The 20,883-nt window shown below is 41.8% G+C and overlaps 2 protein-coding genes across 3 annotated transcripts in view; one reads left to right on the top strand and one right to left on the bottom strand.

Moving 5' to 3' along the window:
- Positions 1-8,978, top strand: part of SYNGR4 (synaptogyrin 4) — a 21,958-nt gene extending 12,980 nt beyond the window's left edge. For both annotated transcript variants that reach the window (XM_063137448.1, XM_063137447.1), the window contains 2 exons: positions 695-831; positions 8,719-8,978. In XM_063137448.1, the coding sequence (XP_062993518.1) occupies positions 695-831; positions 8,719-8,937 (356 nt within the window). In that variant the 3' untranslated portion in view covers positions 8,938-8,978. The remainder of the gene's footprint in view (positions 1-694; positions 832-8,718) is intronic.
- A 2,731-nt stretch (positions 8,979-11,709) lies between these two features.
- Positions 11,710-18,971, bottom strand: KDELR1 (KDEL endoplasmic reticulum protein retention receptor 1). Its single transcript, XM_063137449.1, has 5 exons — positions 18,659-18,971; positions 16,558-16,658; positions 15,089-15,247; positions 13,324-13,576; positions 11,710-12,098 (listed from the first exon to the last, which is right to left on the bottom strand). The coding sequence occupies exons 1-5, from the start codon at positions 18,747-18,749 to the stop codon at positions 12,064-12,066; spliced, it is 639 nt and encodes a 212-aa protein (XP_062993519.1). The 5' UTR covers positions 18,750-18,971; the 3' UTR covers positions 11,710-12,063.
- Positions 18,972-20,883: the final 1,912 nt, after the last annotated feature.

Raw genomic sequence — 20,883 nt, forward strand, 5'->3', positions numbered from 1 at the left:
CCCCCTTGAATTGTCTTTTCCCCACTCCTCACCCCAATTTCTATAGGTATCCATGGGGCAAAAACTTATATTGGGTAGAATTTAGATCAGGAAAATGTTCTTGGGGAGATTTGATACACACACTTTTAATTTTTTTTAAAAAAAAAACTAATAGGAGAAATTCTGGTCATGGGTCACCTATATCTCAACAAACTCGAACTTTCAATACTAGAAACTGTATATGGGAACTGGGAAGTGCAAGATCCCAGATGAGTCAAAAGTGGTGTACACCTGGCATTCTCAGGCTTAAAAGTGCGCTTGAGTTTAAAAACAAACAAAACATTTATGAAGCTTGATCTTAAGAATAAAGGGAAATTGCAATGCATTTTGCTAAGGTAACTTGTACAATAGCCTGTGATAGTCTGAGGAGAAAATTTTCACTCATTTTCACACAGAGCTTATGAGAGCACAGTGAGGATTTCTATGCTCAGCATTTCTTAGGTCTAACTTTGTTGCTATCTTTTTCAACAAAGATGTCCAGAGAGAACTAATGGCTGTTAGAAAGGACAGGGCAGATGAGTAGACAATGGAGGCTAGTGAATATTACCTTCTCCTCATAGCACAAAAAGTATCTCAAAGGGACTACTCTAGAATGTCACTTCATCTGTGTCTTCAGCTATTTGTTTCACATACTAACCTCTTCTTCTCTTCCCAGTCATTTGGACATGCCTGTGGTTTGTTGGGTTCTGTTTCCTAGCCAATCAGTGGAACCGGTCAGCTCACTCCTACCTGCTGGGAACTAGTGCTGCACGGACTAGTATCGCATTTGCCCTCTTTTCCATTCCATGCTGGGTGAGTCAGTCAAGTACTCTTCTATTTCAGAGTGAGGAGATCTCCTACTGTGTCAGTAGGTGAAAATCCTCTTATCAAAGCCAAAATTGACCCCTTCCAGGAAGGTGGCATATACCCTAGTCATTAAAGCAGATAGGGGATAAATGAGGTGATCACTGCAGGCTCAATATTTTACCTTCTACAAAGTGAATGTTCTTATTTTTTTCTGAAAAGCATGCAAGCAACGTAATCCTCTTTAACTTGTACAGGTGTACTAGTAGTTACAGAAAATGAGAGACAAAAAGAGTAGTTAAGGATGTTTTATTTTTGGTCACGTTTCAGTTGTTAGTAGTGTCTACGTTTTTGAGAAGTGCGATGCACAGACAACTGAGATTGGCAGTCTACTGTCTGGAATAGTAAATGGAAGAAACAAGACACTTCTCAGAGCAGGCAAATAGACTGCTAATCAAGTTCATTCACAGGGCCTGTTCAGATAACACGCTAAACCCTGGTTAGGCCACTAATCCTTTTGCAGCAAATGGTTGAGTGTGTTTAAACCGTGGTTATGTAGCCATCATGGTTAGGAATGGTTCACACGACACATTAAGTCATGGTTCACATGACATGCTAAGCCATAATTTCTAGCTAAAAATGCTTAATCACCATGGCTTAGCATGTTGTCTGAACAGAATCACTAAAGGCCTTGAAGCACACAAAAATTAGGATTATGCAGGTCAGCAAAGCTCTGGTCTTTGCCATGTACCTGCTATCTAGGGCAATCCCTTCCTGACCTACCTTCCCTCAAAATCTTTTGGTTAAAGATAGCGGTACATGAACAATTGCTGTTGTCACTCAGCTCCGCTGCTGAATCTGGCTAGAACAGCTGAGGAGTTGTAACTACACAAGCAATGCCACCATTAAAATAAATATCTTCTGCAGCATGCAAGATTAGGAGTAATATCACAGGCTGTTCAGCTTCCCAAAATGCAATTTAAGAACATTGCTATGTGGAATTTTTTTTGATCGGTATAGACCATTTTTTGTCACCTGATTAGCCCTCTAGTTCATAAGAACATAAGAAGTCCCCTGCTGGATCAGACCAAGGGTCCATCTAGTCCAGCACTCTGTTCACACAGCAGCCAACCAGCCATTGGCCAGGGACCCGCAAGTAGGACATGGTGCAACACCACCCTCCCACCCATGTTCCCCAGCAACTGGTGCACACAGGCTTACTGCCTCAAATACTGGAGATAGCACACAACTATCAGAGCTAGTAGCCATTGATAGCCTTTGCCTCCAGGAATTTATCCAAACCCCTTTTAAAGTCATCCAAATTGGTGGCCATCACTACATCTTGTGGTAATGAGTTCCATAATTTAAATAGGCACTGTGTGAAGAAGTACTTACTTTTATTTGTCCTGGATTTCCCACTAATCAGCTTCATGGGATGTCCCCGGGTTCTAGTATTTTGAGAGGGAGAAAAATATCTCCCTATCCACATTCTTCATTTGTTTATTTGTTCAGTCGCTTCCGACTCTTCGTGACTTCATGGACCAGCGCACGCCAGAGTTTTCTGTCAGCCGTCACCATCCCTAGTTCCCCCGAGGTCAAGTCCGTCACTTCCAGAATATCATCCATCCATCTTGCCCTTGGTCGGCCCCTCTTCCTTTTGCCTTCCACTTTCCCTAGCATCAGCATCTTCTCCAGGGTATCCTGTCTTCTCATTATGTGGCCAAAGTACTTCAGTTTTGCCTTTAATATCGTTCCCTCAAGTGAGCAGTCTGGCTTTATTTCCTGGAGTATGGACTGGTTTGATCTTCTTGCAGTCCAAGGCACTCTCAGAATTTTCCTCCAACACCACAGTTCAAAAGCATCTATCTTCCTTCGCTCAGCCTTCCTTATGGTCCAGCTCTCGCAGCCATAGGTTACTACGGGGAGCACCATTGCTTTAACTATGCAGACCTTTGTTGTCAGTGTGATGTCTCTGCTCTTAACTACTTTATCAAGATTTGTCATTGCTCTCCTCCCAAGAAGTAAACGTCTTCCGATTTCCTGGCTGCAGTCAGCATCTGCAGTAATCTTTGCACCCAGAAATACAAAGTCTGTCACTGCCTCCACGTTTTCTCCCTCTATTTGCCAGTTATCAATCAAACTGGTTGCCATAATCTTGGTTTTTTTGAGGTTTAACTGCAACCCAGCTTTTGCACTTTCTTCTTTCACCTTTGTCATAAGGCTCTTCAGCTCCTCCTCGCTTTCAGCCATCAAAGTGGTATCATCTGCATATCTGAGATTGTTAATGTTTCTTCCCGCAATTTTAACTCCAGCCTTGGATTCGTCAAGCCCAGCACGTTGCATGATGTGTTCTGTGTACAAGTTGAATAGGTAGGGTGAGAGTATACAACCCTGCCGTACTCCTTTCCCAATCTTAAACCAGTCCATTGTTCCGTGGTCTGTTCTTACCGTTACTACTTGGTCATTATACAGATTCCTCAGGAGGCAGACAAGATGACTTGGTATCCCCATACTACCAAGAACTTGCCACAATTTGTTATGATCCACACAGTCAAAGGTTTTAGAATAGTCAATAAAACAGAAATAGATGTTTTTCTGGAATTCCCTGGCTTTCTCCATTATCCAGCGGATATTGGCAATTTGGTCTCTAGTTCCTCTGCCTTTTCTAAACCCAGCTTAGAACATATGGCAATTCTTGTTCCATGAATTGCTGGAGTCTACTTTGCAGGATCTTGAGCATTACCTTACTGGCATGTGAAATAAGTGTCACTGTCCGATAGTTTGAACATTCTTTAGTGTTTCCCTTTTTTGGTATGGGGATATAAGTTGATTTTTTCCAATCTGATAGCCATTCTTGTGTTTTCCAAATTTGCTGGCATATGGCATGTATCACCTTGACAGCATCATCTTGCAAAATTTTAAACAGTTCAGCTGGGATACCGTCGTCTCTTGCTGCCTTATTAGCAATGCTTCTTAAGGCCCATTCAACCTCACTCTTCAGGATGTCTGGCTCTAACTCACTGACCACACCGTCTGACCTATCCCCAATATTATTATCCTTCCTATAATTTTGTACATCTCTATCATGTCCCCCCTTAGCCTCCTTTTTTCCAAGCTAAACAATCCCAGTTGAAGTAACCTTCCCTCATAGGGGAGATGCTCCAGCCCCTTAATCATTTTAGTTGCCCTTTTCTGCACTATTTCCAGCTTTTAATATCCATTTTTAGGTGTGGTGATCAGAACTGTACACAGTATTTTAAGTGTGGCCACACCATAGATTTGAATAAAGGCAGTATGATGCTGGCCGTTTTATTCTCAATTCCTTTTCTTATAATGCCTAACATGGAGTTTGCCTTCTTTACAGCGACCACACACTGGGTGGACATTTTCATTGAGCTGTCCACCACAATCCCAAGATTTCATTCTTGTTCGGTCACTGCCAGCTCAGAACCAATTAGGTTATACCTGAGAGTTGGGTTTTTTTGCCCCAACGTGCATCACTTTACGCTTGCTGACATTGAACTGTGTCTGCCATTTGAATGCCCACTCTCCCAGCTTGAAGAGATACCTTTGGAGCTCTTCACAATCCCTTTGAGTTTTAACAACCTTAATTAATTTGGTGTCGTCAGCAAACTTGGCCACTTCACTGCTCACTCCTAATGCCAGATCATTTATGAATAAGTTGAAAAGAATTGGTCCCAATACCGATCCCTGTGGGACCCCACTATTTACTTCCCTCCATTGGGAGAATTGACCATTTATTGCTACTCTGTTTTCTGTTCTCTAACCAGTTACTGATCCATAAGAGGACCTCTCCTATTATTCCATGACCGCTAAGTTTGTTCAGGAGTCTTTAGTGGAGGACTTTATCAAAAGCCTTTTAGAAGTCCAAGTAAACAATGTCCACCAGATCACCCGTCTACATGTTTGTTGACATTCTCAAAGAATTCTAGTACATTAGTGAGACAGGACTTGCCTTTGTGGAAGCCGTGTTGATTCTTCTTCAGCAGGACATGTCCTTCTATATGCTTACTAATTTTGTCTTTAATAATGCTTTCAACCAATTTACCTGGAACAGATGTCATGCTTACCAGCCTGTAATTTCCCAGATCCCCCCTGGATCTCTTTTTGAAAATTGGTGTTACATTGGTCATCTTCCAGTCCTGGTACAGAGGCTGAGCTTAGGGACATGTTACATATTTTTGTGAGGAGGTCCGCAATTTCATATTTGAGTTCTTTGAGAACTCTAGGATGGATACCATCTGGGCCTGGTGATTTATTTGCTTTCAATTTGTCAATAAGGTTGAGACCTTAGTCTTTAGTCAACACTATTTGCCTCAGTTCTCAGACTCCCTTCCTGAAAACATCAGTTCAGGCACAGGCATCTGTCCTGTATCCTCTGCAGTGAACACCAATGCAAAGAATTCATTCAGCTTCTCTGCAATTTCCCTGTCCTCCTTTAGTACTCCCTTAACTCCATTGTCATCCAATGGTCCAACTGCTTCCCTAGCTGGTTTCCTGCTTCTGGTATATTTAAAGAATTATTTATTGTTGGACTTGATATTATTAGCGATGTGCTCCTCAAAATGCTTTTTTGCATCTCTTATTGTTTGCTTGCATCTCCTTTGTGCCAGCTTATGCTCGCTTTTATTTTCCTCACTTGGGCAGGACTTCCATTTTTTGAAGGAAGCCCTCATTTCTACAATCGCTTCTTTGACACTGCTTGTTAACCATGCTGGTGACTTCTTGTACTTGGTGCTACTTTTCCTAATCTGTGGAATACATTTTAGTTAAGCTTCTATTACTGTGCTTTTGAGTAAGCTCTATGCCTTTTCCAAGGATTTAACTCTCTTGATTCCCCCTTTCAACTTTCTTTTCACTAGTTTCCTCATTTTAGAGAAGTTTCTTCTTTTGAAGTCAAGTGTGAATGTGTTGGATTTCCTGGGCAATTTTCCACCTGTATATATTGAATCTGATAGCACTGTGGTCAGTGTTACTGATTGGTTGAACAATATTTACATCTCGTGTTAGGTCCTGGGCAGCACCACTTACAATTAAGTCCAGGGTCGGTTCCATGACCAACTGTTCCAGGGCCCAGTCATTTTGGACATCAAGAAATTTAACCTTTTTGTCATGACTGGAATATGAATTTATCCAGTCAATGTGAGGATAACTGAAATCACCTATTATTACAATGCTTCGTTTGGAGGCCTCCCTGATTTCATTCTCCATCTCAAGGTCACTCTGAACATTTTGGTCTGGGGGACGATAGCACGTTCCTAGAACTACATTAGTTTTGGGGCCCTGCATTATCACCCACAGCACTTCTGTGGAAGAGTCTTCCCCATTTAGGTGCTCTAGTCTACTTGACACAATGCCCTCTTTGACATAGAGAGTTCCTTTGCCGTTAGTATCTGAAGTTGCTCGTTCAAATTTGTAGAATCAAAACCACACCATAAACCTAATCCTGGTGCCTAGTATTTTCAATGGGTATCTAGTATTTTGAGCTACACAAATAGAAAACAAGAAAAAATGTGCCTATTCTCTATTCCAGTCTTCAATACATTTCCAGTTATTTCAGTGGTTAAGAAAACCACCTCAGGACTGAGCTCTTTTGGAGCATGTTTATTCCTTCTGGAACTGGGTGACTCACACTTCCCATCAACAAGCTGTAGAATTAATCAGGAGGAGCCTTCACATTCAAACAGTTGCAGCAAGCCTTCATCTACAAGCTGGCACAGAATGAACCTAAGCGATTCAGGACTCAGTCCAGCCCACGGCTGGAGTTTGTTAGATCGGGATGGCTGAGCAGTTAACGAAGATTTCAACTCCAGCAGGGACCATTGGTAACATCTAACCTGACCTCCTGTCAAGCACAGAGCAATTGAATTCTCTCAGCTTATCATCACAGCTCACTAAGTAGAATTTGCAGAAAGCACACCTTTGACTATAATCTTATTTTACAACTGCAACAAGAAACTGGAAGATTTGCTGTCAGTTTCACTCAGTAATAAGGAAAGGTTTTTACAATTACAGAATATTTAAGTACAGTTACAAAACAATGCAAAATGGAGCTGGTCTTTTCATTTTTTAATTTTTGACATTGGAAGTATATCATTTCATTTTAAATATTACTTGTTTTCCCAGAAAAATCTTAACTTATACTGAAGAACAGCACAGCTCTTTTCTCTTACTAACAGCAGGACACGGTGCAACAGCATCCTCCCGCCCATGTTTCCCAACAACTAAAACACTCACCCATATATCCTTCCCAGCTTCCTTCACCTCCTGAATCCTACTTGCCATTTCTCAAAAAATGTGAGAGCCTTGCTGGATCAGAACAAAGGCTGGCCCTATTTAGTCCTGTTTCCCACAGTGGCCAGTCAGATACCTGTGGGAAGTGGCCTTCTACTGTTTCCCCCCAGCATCTTTTATTCAGAAGCATGATGCCTCTGATTGTGAAGATAGCCATTGACAGCCTTATCCTCCATGCATTTGCATAATCCACAGCTTGTGGTCATCACTTCTTGTAGTACAAAATTGTATAATTTAATTATGCACCACATGAAGATGTGCAGTTCATTTAAGCAGCAAAGAGATAAACTCCATCTCAATAGTTTGTGGAGATTCCACCATTTGTTTAAATGGCGTACTCTCCTGCTTATTTGTTTAAAATCTCACGAAAGTCATATACATTAGCTGGATTCACACAACTTGACAATCCATACTCAAGGTTGAGTGTGGGCTGTTGTTGAAATGTGGTTTGTTGTGTTGTGTGAACCCAGCAGTGCTAACAAACCATGGTGTGTTAACCACAATCAGCCCACAAAGAGAACCCATGGTTCATTGTAGGGTTATGAACTGTTGGTTGTGGTTAACAAACCATGGTTTGTTAGCGTGACTGGGTTCACACAACACAACAGCCCACGATTCAATGACAACTCACACTCAACACTTGAGTATGGGTTGTTGTGTGAGCTGGATCTCCCATATACTGGATCTCCCATATTCACTCTGTTGACTCTCTGAAAGAACTTCAGCAAGATTTGTTCCTGAATATACTTGATAATTTTACCTGGTGTTATACTAACTGGCCTGTAATTTCTTGGATCCCACTACTAGGACCTCCTTAGTCCCAGAGGCATATCCTTGGAACGAGAGGCTATTAGCTGATCACCCAAGGAATAGGTCCCTTCTAAGAGATCTTCTTCTTCCTTGGAAATTGATAGTCCATCATCTCATTTTCCCTCAGTATTAAATATTTCTGAAAGGATGTAAAATATATTAGATCAGAATTTCCAATATATTTTTATATTGTTTTTACCCCATAAAACAAATCATCTAATGATGCTGAGTTTATATGATCTGGTCAGTTGTTATCTGAGGTATTTAAATACCTGATGCACATTTACAGTAATTGTCCAACAACTATGAAAATGCCAATATTGCTTAACTTCTTTCCAAACACACAAATATTTTTTCATCTTATCCAGCCATACATACTACTTACTGAGAATGTGTTTTTGTCTGGGAAGATCTCTTTTTAAAAAATAATAATCAAGCTTCTTTTAAAAAACAAAAACAAAGCATTTTATCACACTCATTTTTGTTTGTTTCTGACAGAATGTTTTCATTACAAAAAAAGCAACATTTCTGGGGGAATCTATTGTTAGTTATCAAGCACTTTGATAATATGAAGTACTTCATAGTTTCAGGATGCATTCATAATAGTTATTTTGGAAAGGCCAGTGGTGATTTATCTAAAATTATACTTCCAAGTCCATAAATGAGATGAGAATTTCCCTGTATTTTGCCATCAATTTATACCACCATAGGAACCAACCATTTTCACAGTTGAATACAAGTACCTGACCCACCACCTCTTCTCTCCCACAGGTGTACTTGGCTTATCTGGCTCTGAAAAACCTGTGGGCTGAGCCACCTATTCCTTACAAGCGAACGTTGGATGAAGGATCTGTTGCCTTGACCACCCTTTCCTCATCCACCACCACCTCCGTTCCCAACAATATGGGGTACCCTGAGAATGTGGGTGCAGCCTCCTTCCCATCAACTCCTGTACCTCATCGGTTGACATTAATGAATACGGATGACTAAACAATTATTTATTCCTGCAGTAAATAAAAAGGGAGGGAGAGAGAGAGAGAGCATTTATTGACTAACCGAAACACTTATTTTCTGTTTCTAAAGTAGAGCAAGATAAAGGTAGGGGGACAAAAAACATTAAGTACAGTAATGCTACAAGTGGCCACCCCACATGTTAAATAATGTGGAGTAGCTTTTAAAAAATTGGGTGTACACCCATTTCCTGCTTCCTTTGTTCAGGATTCTGGGTGCTTGCTCCAGCCCTTTCAAACCAGCATACCTCCACACTGCAGTTTCTAGATTGGGAACTGCACTACTGTAGCAGCTGGCAATACTTTAGGTCTCTCTCCCTTTCTCTTAGAAGGCCAATACACAGGGGAGAGAGGAAGAGAGAGAGAAAATTTGCATGTGTAACTGCCATAACACTGCACTGTTTTCTCAGCTTTATACCACAATGTGCCTATTCCGGCTACCAGCACATTTTAAGACACCAAGATAAGAATGTGTAAAAGTGATAGGAGGGGCATTTGGCCCCTGTCACTTAGTTGCTTAGTGCTGGCCCTTCCATGAGATAGAGTGAGGTGACTTACCTCAGACGGCAGATTCTGGGAGGGGCAGGAAGATGTTGGGATGACAGAACTGGTTGTGTACCACGCAGCCTGCTATGCACACCCCCAAGCTACTCTGCTGGCCTCATGGCAGTATTGGCAGCCAGTCTGATCCAGTCTGTTCAACTTATGTACATGGAATGGAGAGGGAAGAGCAGGGGAACCATCTTGTACTTTGCCTCTGACAGCAAAATGTCTTGGGCCAACCCTGGTTGCTCATCTGTTGGCAACTGCTACTTTCTCCAGTTAAGAGGCAGTTTGGAATCCTCCACACCAAATGATGTGGAGCAAATACAGACTTTCTCCCATTGGACTTTTTCACAGATGTGAGCTATGCTGCATATTTGAGCCAGGTAAATACTACTACGTGCAATTGTGTGTGTGTGTGTGTGAGTGTAAATCAGACTATATATACAGATACACTCCACAGTGGCCAGCTCTCATTACTGTAATCATTGTGGCAATTTTGCTAGCCAGTGATTACAGAAATGGCTACCAGTAACGCTATCTGTATATAACCCAATTCACAGTGAGGTTTCTCCATGGAATTCCACATGGGATATAAATGGTTAATGAGTGAGTGAATTTGTGTGAGAACACTACCCCACAGATTCAGATTTACTTAGCAATGACTACTGAACAACATTTCAGGCAGCTGCTATCTAGCAAGTATAGAACCATGGCCACTCCAAAAAACAGTGACGCTATTATCAATTGCTCCTGGATCAACCTCACACTAAATGTAATTAACTTAAAACTTTACCCTGCTATGACTGCTAACTCTTAAAACAATCCCCAACTGTAGGGGGTCCTCATCTTTACTTCTTTTTAAAAGTAGTTTTCTGCCATTGTCATTTCAGAAACAATTTCAAATTAATTCAATGGGACTTACTTTCAAATAAAGGTATACAGGTTTGCAGTCTGAGGGTAAGCTCTCTTGTTCTACAATTCAGCAAGAAAGTTCCTGCCTATGTTATTCCAAGCAACACCCATCACATAACACTTTGCTGGAAATGTTGTGGTAACTCTTAAGATTTGTGTTACACAAATAACCTCTAGAGTGAGATTTACAACTCCAAACATATGCACTCATACATGGGAGTAAGGCCCATTGAACTCAGTAAGATTTACTTCTGAGTCTACACCCCTAAGATTGCAGTGTTAATCAGATAGGAAGCCAACATTGAAAACACATTCTAGCCAATTTATCTTCAACATCCATCTCATTAACATTCACATCTGGCAGGAGTAGCACTAGAGAGGCTTAAAGGCACCTTATAATGGTGGGCAACTCGGGGGGGGTCTTGAAAGCATTTTCGCCCCGTAGGACTCACTCTCCTACCATCAGAGCACCACCAAATGTGGCAGTGGGGAAAACCCTGGAACTTTGCCACTGATTTCCAGTGGCAAACCACTACAAAAGGCTAAAACAGCCAAAAGTAACTTGAAAACAAGCTAAATTTGGCCATTTTAATCTTCCGTAGTGGTTTGCCACCAAAACTCAGCATCAAATTGCTTGGGTTTTTTGCCACTATGAATTTCAGTGATAAGAGCACTGGGGGACACATACTTTAATGTCATGTAAAACAAATGTATTATTAAGATAATTTTGCTATAAAATAGTATCTTGGAGAACCAGAGATGTGGCAGCTACAGAACATGTGCGTTGTCCCAACGTAATATTTAATGTAAAATAGGGCCCAAGAGAAAGAGTGGCCACTGTTATAACAGACATCAGAAGCAGCACAGTACAAACGGTTAGAATGGGAAATGAAGACAAGTGACCCTGAATAGGAAAACACAAAGATTACAATGCAAACAAGCAACAAAACAATGTCTTTTTATTTCCCATCCCTCCCTTAAAGGCACTAATTAATGGGGTTGGGGAGAGTTTATTTTTTTCTATTTTATTTAAAGTGGATGAAGAATTAACCATCAAATCATACACAAAATGAATTAGGGAGGAAGTCTTTTCTTGACAGTATTTTTTTTTAAAAAAATGAAACTCCAACATCACTATCTAAAGAAAACAGACTAAATTTGTAAGCGCTCCTGTTTATCTGGATAGCTCCACAGCATTAGGCCCTCACAAAAGGAAAAGCTCTGATTTCTTCTTAGCAGTTACCAGCACAACACCCAAAACATGAGTGCAATGCAAGAGAAGTGAGATGTCCAGTTTTTTAAAAAAAGCATTTCCTCCCTGTGCTGGTTATCAACAAAATACGATTCAAGAGTATAGAAATTGAGAATGATCAAAATGGGATTTTGAGCAACTTACATATTGACCAGGCATAGCCATTATTAGCTTGGAATCCAAGCTATACCTCACCCCCATCTATATCAGTCTTTTGAACAGAAGGACCATCCATTATGTTGTCCCAAATCACACTCAGGTAAAAGTTCAGGGTGCAAGAAGAGACCCACAGGTGACTAACGAGGGTTGGTTTAAAAAAATCAATCTGTGTGTCTTAATTTTCTGTGAAGGATTTCCCACATTCTCCTTGGCCAAGGCATCTTGTCCCACTCTGAACTATGCCGGCAAACTCAGCTTCTTGCCTTTTAGTACTGCAGAAGGAAATAGAAAATGAATATATGAGATTTCAGGTTTGTTTTGCTATAGCTGTAGGCCCCTCTTACTAAGTACTAAAATGCAGCTGCCTTTGGACAGGTAAACATATCAGAAACATATTAACCAGGAATAGCTATTATAAACTTGGAACAGAAAGTGGCACCATAAGGGGAGAGGGGAGGCTGCTGGCAGGATGAGAGGGGTTGCAGCCATTGGTCATCCACCCCAGAGTGGATACCTCTGCCTCTCCCCATTTGCCTATGCAGACAGTTGGGGGAATGGAAAACTAAGGGAGGTGGAATGGAGTATCTTGGAGGAGGGTATAGCTGAACAACAGCACTCCACACTGCAACATTTAGTTGCCGTTTCCACTAATAGCAATCTCAATTCTCCAACTGCCAGCCCTTATGTAGCCAGAACTACAGTACACACAGGAGATTCCTGAGGTTTACAGAAGTAGAACAAATTTTTTTGGGGGGGAAACCTAAGGACAACAAACAAGAGGAGTGGAATGAAGTATCCTGAAAGAAGGCATGACTGCCAGGAACAATGAACTGGAGCATTCCGCACTGCAACATTTTGTTGCAGATATGATTGGGTTCTACTATGTGCGTAAGTCTGTGTTCCTACAAACCAAATATAAATAATCTTCAACTTCTCTTTACAATCAACAACAACCCATGCATAGATTTTCAATATTCAGCTAGAGACTAATCAAGTCCTTTTGGTGCCTGTGGAAGAAAATCTAAACAGCACCCATATAGAAGTAAAAACAGGACAGTAAAGTACATAATTGACAATCTTCTGCCCTTTAATGGTATCCCATAATCCACTGCCTGGCATGCTGCTTCAATCTAGTAAAGCCAAACCAGACTTTTATTCAGTGCTACAGGAGTTGGTTCTCAGTGCTTACACTTCAGAATGTGTGATTTCTCTGTAGCATCTCTTCTTGGTCATCTAAAGGAGATAATTGAACTGCTAATTAATTTGTTGCCAACTTACAATCAGTAAAATGCCAACAGGATGGTTAACAGGTGCCCCCTAGTGACTGTCCAGACTAGCAGCAGCTCATTCAAGATATATTTGTTCATCTTGTTGCGATGTATTGAATCCCAACTAACTGTTCTTATCCCTACCCCACTTCCAAAAGCCTTGAATCTCAGAATCCTCCCATTCCACCTCATACATAGGGGATCCCATCAATTTCTTGTTTCAAGGTACCTTTTGTGATGTAGAGGTAGAAGAAATCACAGTAGAGTATGGTTTGCACCAAGCCAGCCACAATGGCAATGAGGTCGAAGAAGCCTTCAAACTGGTAACGCAAAATCCAGTTGAACAGGTAGAGGGAACGGTAGACACCCAAGGCGAAGAGATAATGGCTTGTGATGGTCTCTGCCTCACCTGTCTTGCTAACCATGAAGAGTTGTGGCAGGATGGCTACTGACTCCAGGTAGATGGAGAATGTCCAGAGAATCTGGAGGCATCCAAAGAGACATGCATTGGGACATGCATTTCTGATAATGAAACATAATTCAGATATAATAACCACAAAGTTGTGTTGCCATCACAGCAGTTGCAGAGAAGTGGACATTTGTATTGTCCTCTATTACACTGCAAGATTTAAGGTATGTCAGCCCCAGATCATTTTTACATGATTTGTTACTGAAGAAAGTACAAGGAGCTGATGCAGTCTACAGATTATCCTGTGATCTTTTACTGATTTCCCCAAGTGAGCACTTCCTTTGAGTGCAAAACCTAGTACTCCATTAAAGATGTAGAAACAATCCTTTAATTGGACAAATATCTTGAGATGTCTATCCAGACTTGCTTAAGTCCCATTAATTTTAATGGGACTAAAGTGTGACAAGCTGAGTCTGGATCCAATCCACTGACTAGATTGGATCCAACAGCGGGTTAAATAGTCAACAGTGGGTTAAATAGTCAACGGTTGGTTATTGTATTGTCTGTCAGGACTTTTTCACACCACGGTTGGTTATTCGGCCGAAATAACTAATGCAAGTAACCAACACTGTGCAGACTTGATTATTTGAACAGCCGTTGGTTAATGTACCAGGTACCGTTGACTATTTTGTCGCACACAGTTGGTTATTTTTGTTGACTACAGAGTCCCTGGCAAGAGCAGCCAAAGCAGCAGCTGCCGCTCTAGTCCAGCCGGCAGAACTCGCAATGGCTGATGGGACACCTGTGGGAGGACTGGGGTGGGGGGGAGAGAGGGCGGGAGATGTGTCAATCAAACATAGCATTGACTAACAGTCAACGACGCTGGCGATCTGCTCCAAGGTTGATTATAATCATGTATGTGTGGAGTACCCCCTCAATAATAAACCATGGAGTTGACTATTAACCCACCATTGACTATTGTGTTGTCTGAACGCAGCCATTGTCTTGTCACACTACATCCATTAATGGATACTTTTTGCTTTAAAATAAAAGTTGAGTCCGTACTATAAAATCATTCACCATATAAAACTCACTAATTTCTTTCTGCCATATTTTTTTTGTTAGTGAGGTCTGTTTCCAACTAATTCCAACCATATAACACTCTAATTTGCATACAACCCCATCAGAATTTATTTTGAATAAATGTACTTAAAGTTTATTAGTCTGTGCATAGGCACACAGGTGCAGTTGAACAAATTAAATGTTGCTTTATAAAATGAAAAGTCCAACCCTTTAAATCCTAAAAAATGAAAGCAGACATTAGGTTAGGGGATTAGTATCAGGACAAGCAGAAGCAAAATAAGATGAAAAGCAAGAAGTTAACTGGTGGAAACATGGCATCAGACACATTAAGGTGTGAATATATCCTGAGGTGTGAATATCCTGATGTAGCTGTCCCTTGGCTAGAATGCTAAAATGACCAAGAAGAATTTTTACAATGGAACTGGGAAACCTCATCTACAGGAGCGCATGTTTGGGGCTTGGTTCTCAGTGGAAAAGAAGTCCAGCACATACATTAAATTACCTCCAGAGGAGTGAAATCGTGATTCACTAGAAATGCTAACACCGCTGTAGGAACAACCAGGAACTCCACTCGGAAGGTGTCGTGGTTGCCATCATAGGTGGCTTTGAATTTGCTATAGATCATCCACACTGTGGCGTAAGCGCATGCGATGTAAACCACCTACAGGAGACAAAACGGATCAAGAGGGATCACTGAAAACGCCCCTCCCACCTCCCCAATTCTCACTGTAAACCAGCCCTCCTGCTTTCTGTCCTTCATGACAATGGAGCATTCACCTCTCCCTAGGAAACCTGTCTCAAAGATTAATAGCCCCTCTTGTTTATGCAGCTTCTAGATTCAAGGACCCTCTAACTTCTTGTCAATCTTCCCAACCCAAATCTTATACGTAACTACATCTCTCCCCTTCCCCCTGACTCTACCAGCCACACAGTGAAAAGCGACACACCTTTCTTGTCAAGCCTTAGTACATTCTGCAAGTGACTTTTCGGTGCTCTCTTTCAAGGTTAGGATTATCAACTAATTACACATTTTCAGTTCACAGTCTTTCTTTTAACCTTTTAGTGGTAAAAGAATATGCCAGGTTTCAACTTATCCAGAACTACTCACAGGGCAGAAAACTTGCAAAGTCTTACACTGCAATATTCTGCTTGATGAATCATTCTGTACAACTCAGAAGTCTGCTTACTCTTATATCAATGTCTTATAAAACGTATTCTTTGCAAAAATGTCAACAAATGTCCACATCAAATTGTTCTCAATAAAGTTAAGGCTTTCTACTGAGTTCATTAAATACATATTTGATGAATATAATAGTTTCTCTTAACTAAAAGAGACAAGAAACTAAATTACTGCTGCATTCTATGCACACTTACCTGAGAATGAGCTTCACTGAATTCACTAACCTCTGCTTAGGCATTTGTAAAGTGTGCATGTTAAGCGCATGAGAAGGGGGAGTGCGCTAGTCCTGCCCCTCGCATGTTTCTGTCATCCTCCCCTACCCATGGAGGGGAGAGCCTCCCTTTCATGGGTAGGAGAGGCTCCCCTATATTTAAAATATCACCCTTCACATGTACAGGGCAATGGAAACATGTGAGGAAGGGGCGGAGCTAGCATGCTGCCCCTCCTCATGTGTTTAGCCTATTCAGTTTACGAACACCTGAATAGGGCTTTACTTTTGAGTCAATGTGCATAGGCTTACTTTGTAAGAGACTGCCTGCCTTTTCCTACATCCTCCTGTAAGCTGACTGTGGTGCCAAGCACTTCAGGCAAAGTGTGTATAAGTAAGGAACAGGAACTGAGAATGAAGCCTTCTCATCTACCTAAGCATTTACCTCTTTCTTACCTATGTCTCACACACACACACACACACACACACACACACACACACACACACACACACACGCCTATTGACACCTCTTCCCACAGAGTCCCAATCCAAAGATAGAACTAGTCCAATGTCAAGCTTGTACCTTCATGGAGGTGTTGTACAGTGAGATGTAGTTGGTAAATAGGTCTAGGTACCGAGTAGTGAACACAATGGCAAAGAGAACTTGGCTCTTCCCAGAAATCCCTGCATGAAGAAGCACAGGGCAGTGAAACTCACAAATAACCACAGAGGAAAAATTAGGAGTTCTGTGAAATAATGAAAATTGCAGGTAGCCAAGTTGGTCCATTAGGAAATATGTGTACATATAATCCAAAGTAACAACACAGAATATCTTTATGAGGAACAACTAAAAAGTCATAAAGAAGTGAGCATGCTGATCAAAACTCTTCAGGATTTTACTACCCAACATCACAGCCTCTCTAGTTTCAAAATACAGAGAGAAGTCTGACAGGAGATCCGGGTTCTAATCTCCACTCAGCCATGGAAGCCCACTGGGTGATTCTGGGCCAGTCACAGACTCTTAGCCCAACCCACCTCACAGGGTTGTTATGAGGATAAAATGGAGAGGAGGATTATGTACGTTGTCTTGGGTTCCCTGGAGGAAAAAAGGCAGGATATAAATGTAATAATAAATAAAAAATTGATTTAAAAGTTTGCAAAAGAACCCCAGAGCTGGGTCAGTTGCGTGCTGCCTGTGGAGCATTAAAACTGAACAGATAAATCACTGACTGGGCCTACTTCATGAGCTAATCCACGGCCTTTCCAGTTCAGCATAGCAGGGGCAAGTTTCCTATTCAGGCCTAAGTAAATTCCCACCCACGCTAGGCCTCGGGCTCCCCTCCTTCCAAACCCCTTACTCTCCATAGGGCCTGGCATCACCTAGGCAACTAAAACGCCCAATTCTATTCTTTCTTCAGAAGGAGGAGTTCAGCCAAACTTTATCCAATCTAATCTGAACTAGTTTCCACGTCATCATTCAGCCCGTTATAACTCAATACCCAGTTCCCTGCAACAGGCCTATCCCCATTCAATTCCACAAGTACTTTTTTAAAAATTTTTTGACAAAGACCAAAATTAAACTTCCACTCACATTCCCCTAGTCACAATTTCCGGACCCCCTCCCCAGTACCAGGATGGCTATGCACCTTATGAAAGCAAACCCTCCCCTGAAAGCAAGTTTTAAATATATGTTTTAGTTATAAAGCATTGCTATAAAAGAATGAAATACCAACCCACAAATGAATGATGGCTCTCCTTTTTCAAAGGGTAAACTGAACACACCACAGGCACACAGTTCTTGCACCAAAAATTATATCCCACCAGCTTTAATAAAAAACAGTGTTTCCCCTAAAGAAAACACTCAACCCTCCAAGCAAAATTCAACAACAACAAAAAACCCTTCAACAAAAAAACTTACAACATATAATAAAGTTTCTTAATTCTTGTAGACTTCAAGATGATATGGAAAGGGAAGTTTAATCTAAACTCTGAAGAATTAAAAAGAATTACCAGTAACTATCTAAAAGCGGGGAACATGTTAGTCCCTTTAAGGCTGCATTCTGTGCACATTTGCCTTAAAACTAATTTCTATTTAACATAGTGGGACTTACTTCCAAGTAAACATGCATAGGCTCAGACTGCAAGAGCCTCTAATTTGAAAAGGAACAATTTGGCAACTTCTGCACTCTTCCCTTTATAACAAATGTCAAGAAACACCTTTTTTGTACTAAAACTCTCGTTTAAAAAGAATCATCAATAATTTCTAAATCGGGGTGGGGAGGGGTGCAACAGGAATGTATTTCCTGAGGTAGTTTATAGAAAGAAGGGGCTTATTTTTTGTAATCAGTACTTTTAAAAAAGAAAATTAAAGCCAACATCACTTTCAAAGGGGCCAATGAAGAGATTTACAGTACATGCATGTTTACTCGGAAGTAAGCCCCACTATTTTCAATGGGGCGTAACTTCCAGGTATGTGTGCACAGGTCTGCAGCCTAAAGGGAGAGAGAAGAGTAGTTAGTCGGAAAAATACAACCGCAATTTAGTCAATTAAAGATTGGCTTGGAGACTCTCACATTCATTGTACGTGATCACTTTCAGACCGGGAATAGAGGAGCGTTTAGATTCCTCCACAGGTACATAACAGAATGAGGAGAGGAGCGCCTTCGTCCCCTTTTCTTTCTTACCAGCACATGATCTTGTCTTCCAGATCTTCAACAGCAAGATGATTATAGCTATTAAATGAGAGATGTCTCCCAGGAAGCGGAATATATTCATGGTGTTCCGGGTGTGCTGCGGAGAGGTCTGCCCAGAGCTTCTCAGCGGAAAACCTGCAGAAAGTGTGGAAGACGCTGATCTTTGGGGGGAGGGGGCAGGAGCAGAAGCCAAACGATGGGGTGGTTGGTGCGTGAGGGGGAAGGAAGGGGTCTATTATTTTATCTCTCCCCCCACCACCACCCCCTTCTTTTTTGATCTAAAGCAAGCTGGGCTGTGCGTGTGTGTAAGGATGACTGGGAAGGAAGGCCACAAAAGGGGGAGGAGAGAAGAGCTCACCACGCCCACCGTGGGGCTGGATTAGTCCAGCAAGAGGGTGGCGATAAGACGGAAGAGTTCTAGCGCTTGTTTCTAGCTGCCGAGCAAAGGGGGCAGAATCATTCCTTGGGGGAGATCGGAAGGCTGGTTCACATATTCCAGTTGCGAGGGGTCTTCTTTTACACGCACCCATTTCCATTGCTAACGAAACGGATTTCATTTGGCAATGGGGCAGGAGAAAGGGCAAAGAGGACCAACGATTGGGGGCAGAGGACCCCCGTGATCCCGCTCCCCACCCCCACGCGTGATCTCTACCCAATCCATTATAGCCCATTCCCATCCCAAAACCTAACTCACTTCCCATAGGCATTTCTGCACAACTACAAAAAATCCCCCCCCCCCCCCCAGCTGCCTCCCCAGTTATGGACATGTCTGCAAAACTCGCTTCACGCAGCACCGGGTGAAATTCCCTCTTCATCACAACAGTTAAAGTTGCAGGAGCCCTGCCCTCTTTTGTATCTGGTCACTCTGGTATAGCTCCTGCAGTTTTAGCTATTGTGATGAAGAGGGAATTTCACCTGGTCGCTTTTCAATACAACTGTTAAAGATTGAAAGATTCTTCTTTCCATCTGGTCAACCTAACTCTAGGGAGATCGCTGCACATATCTGTTCTTGTTCCCTGGTTGCTGACTTCATTATATATTTTAGTGTTCTATATTTCTATATAGAATATATATAGAATATATATTCTATATTTCTATACACTATATTTCTATATAGTGTTCTATATTATATATTTTAGTGTTCTCTCATAGGTTACTTCTTTGAAAGCCCTTGGTTTAAAAACAACAACCCATAAAATAAATGTTAATATACTAACATAAAATATATCTGTATCTGAAGCATAGTGATGAATCTTGGTGAACTATTTCACTGTATTTATTAATCCCTGACCACTTTCCTGTTCCCCAGGAATTCTGCTCAAAAAGCTGTAATTCACATAATTTCTTAGGAGGAGGGAAGAAAATTGGTTCTGTTTGCTGGAATGCACCATTGTTGCACATTAAGCTACAGCCTTTCCTAAGCTTTCCATTGCTGCCTGCATCTCCCTGCAGGTGGAAGATGCACCTGTTGAATTTCGACAGCTTAGAGGGCCAGAAGCAATTCTTTCATATTTTCTTTTCTGTTTCCTCTAAGGCAGTGGCAGGGAACCTGCGCTCCCTCAAGATGTTGTGGGACTCCAACTCCCACTAGTCCCAGCCAGCATGCCAAAGAGTCAAAGAAGATGGGAGTTGGAATCCATAAACATCTGGTGGGCCACTGATTCCTCACCCACTCGCTAGCGCAGCAGGTTGACTGGAGAGCATTGGAAGCTATAACAGCCGTCTGCTCTTTCATCTGGGACAATTGTTTCTTCCTCTGGTTAAAAAAATTAAATGTGTGTGCCTGGTTTCCACTCAACAAAGAGAGCAATGCTGCTACTGTTCCAGCCAGATTACTCCGGTGATAGCCTATCTATTAATTGTGGGCTGAAGTACCAGTCTCTGTTCACGTTTTGTGGCTTAACTTCAATCAAGGGCCGGCCTTTTGGTCTTGGTCTGAAGTGTGAACATCATCTCTCAAGGGTGAGGGATGCTTGATCCCTCAGCTGCTCAAGTGCAGAAGAGCCGGCAGCAAGGGCAGAGGAGACCACACACCCCAGAGAGGAAGCACGAGGGGGGGGGGTCTTTCCATTTAAGGAAAACCCGCTGTGCAGTAGCTATTAGCAAAGCCAGAACAATGTGTACCGCAGCAGGAGGCCAGCTTGCTTGAAGTGTCCAGAAAAGTGTGCAGACTTATTAGGAGTCAGGAATCCTAGTTTCAGGAGGACTTGAGCATA

This window comes from Elgaria multicarinata, chromosome 11, assembly GCF_023053635.1.
Source record: "Elgaria multicarinata webbii isolate HBS135686 ecotype San Diego chromosome 11, rElgMul1.1.pri, whole genome shotgun sequence".
NCBI lineage: Eukaryota > Metazoa > Chordata > Lepidosauria > Squamata > Anguidae > Elgaria > Elgaria multicarinata.

Coding starts and splice junctions, on each gene's coding strand:
- KDELR1 (XM_063137449.1), bottom strand. CDS start 18,749: ATGAATATATTCCGCTTCCTGGGAGACATCTCTCATTTAATAGCTATA. Junction 13,577..15,088: donor ACGATTTCACTCCTCTGGAG/GTAATTTAATGT, acceptor GGATGCCTCCAG/ATTCTCTGGACATTCTCCAT. Junction 12,099..13,323: donor CTACCTCTACATCACAAAAG/GTACCTTGAAAC, acceptor TTCCTTCTGCAG/TACTAAAAGGCAAGAAGCTG.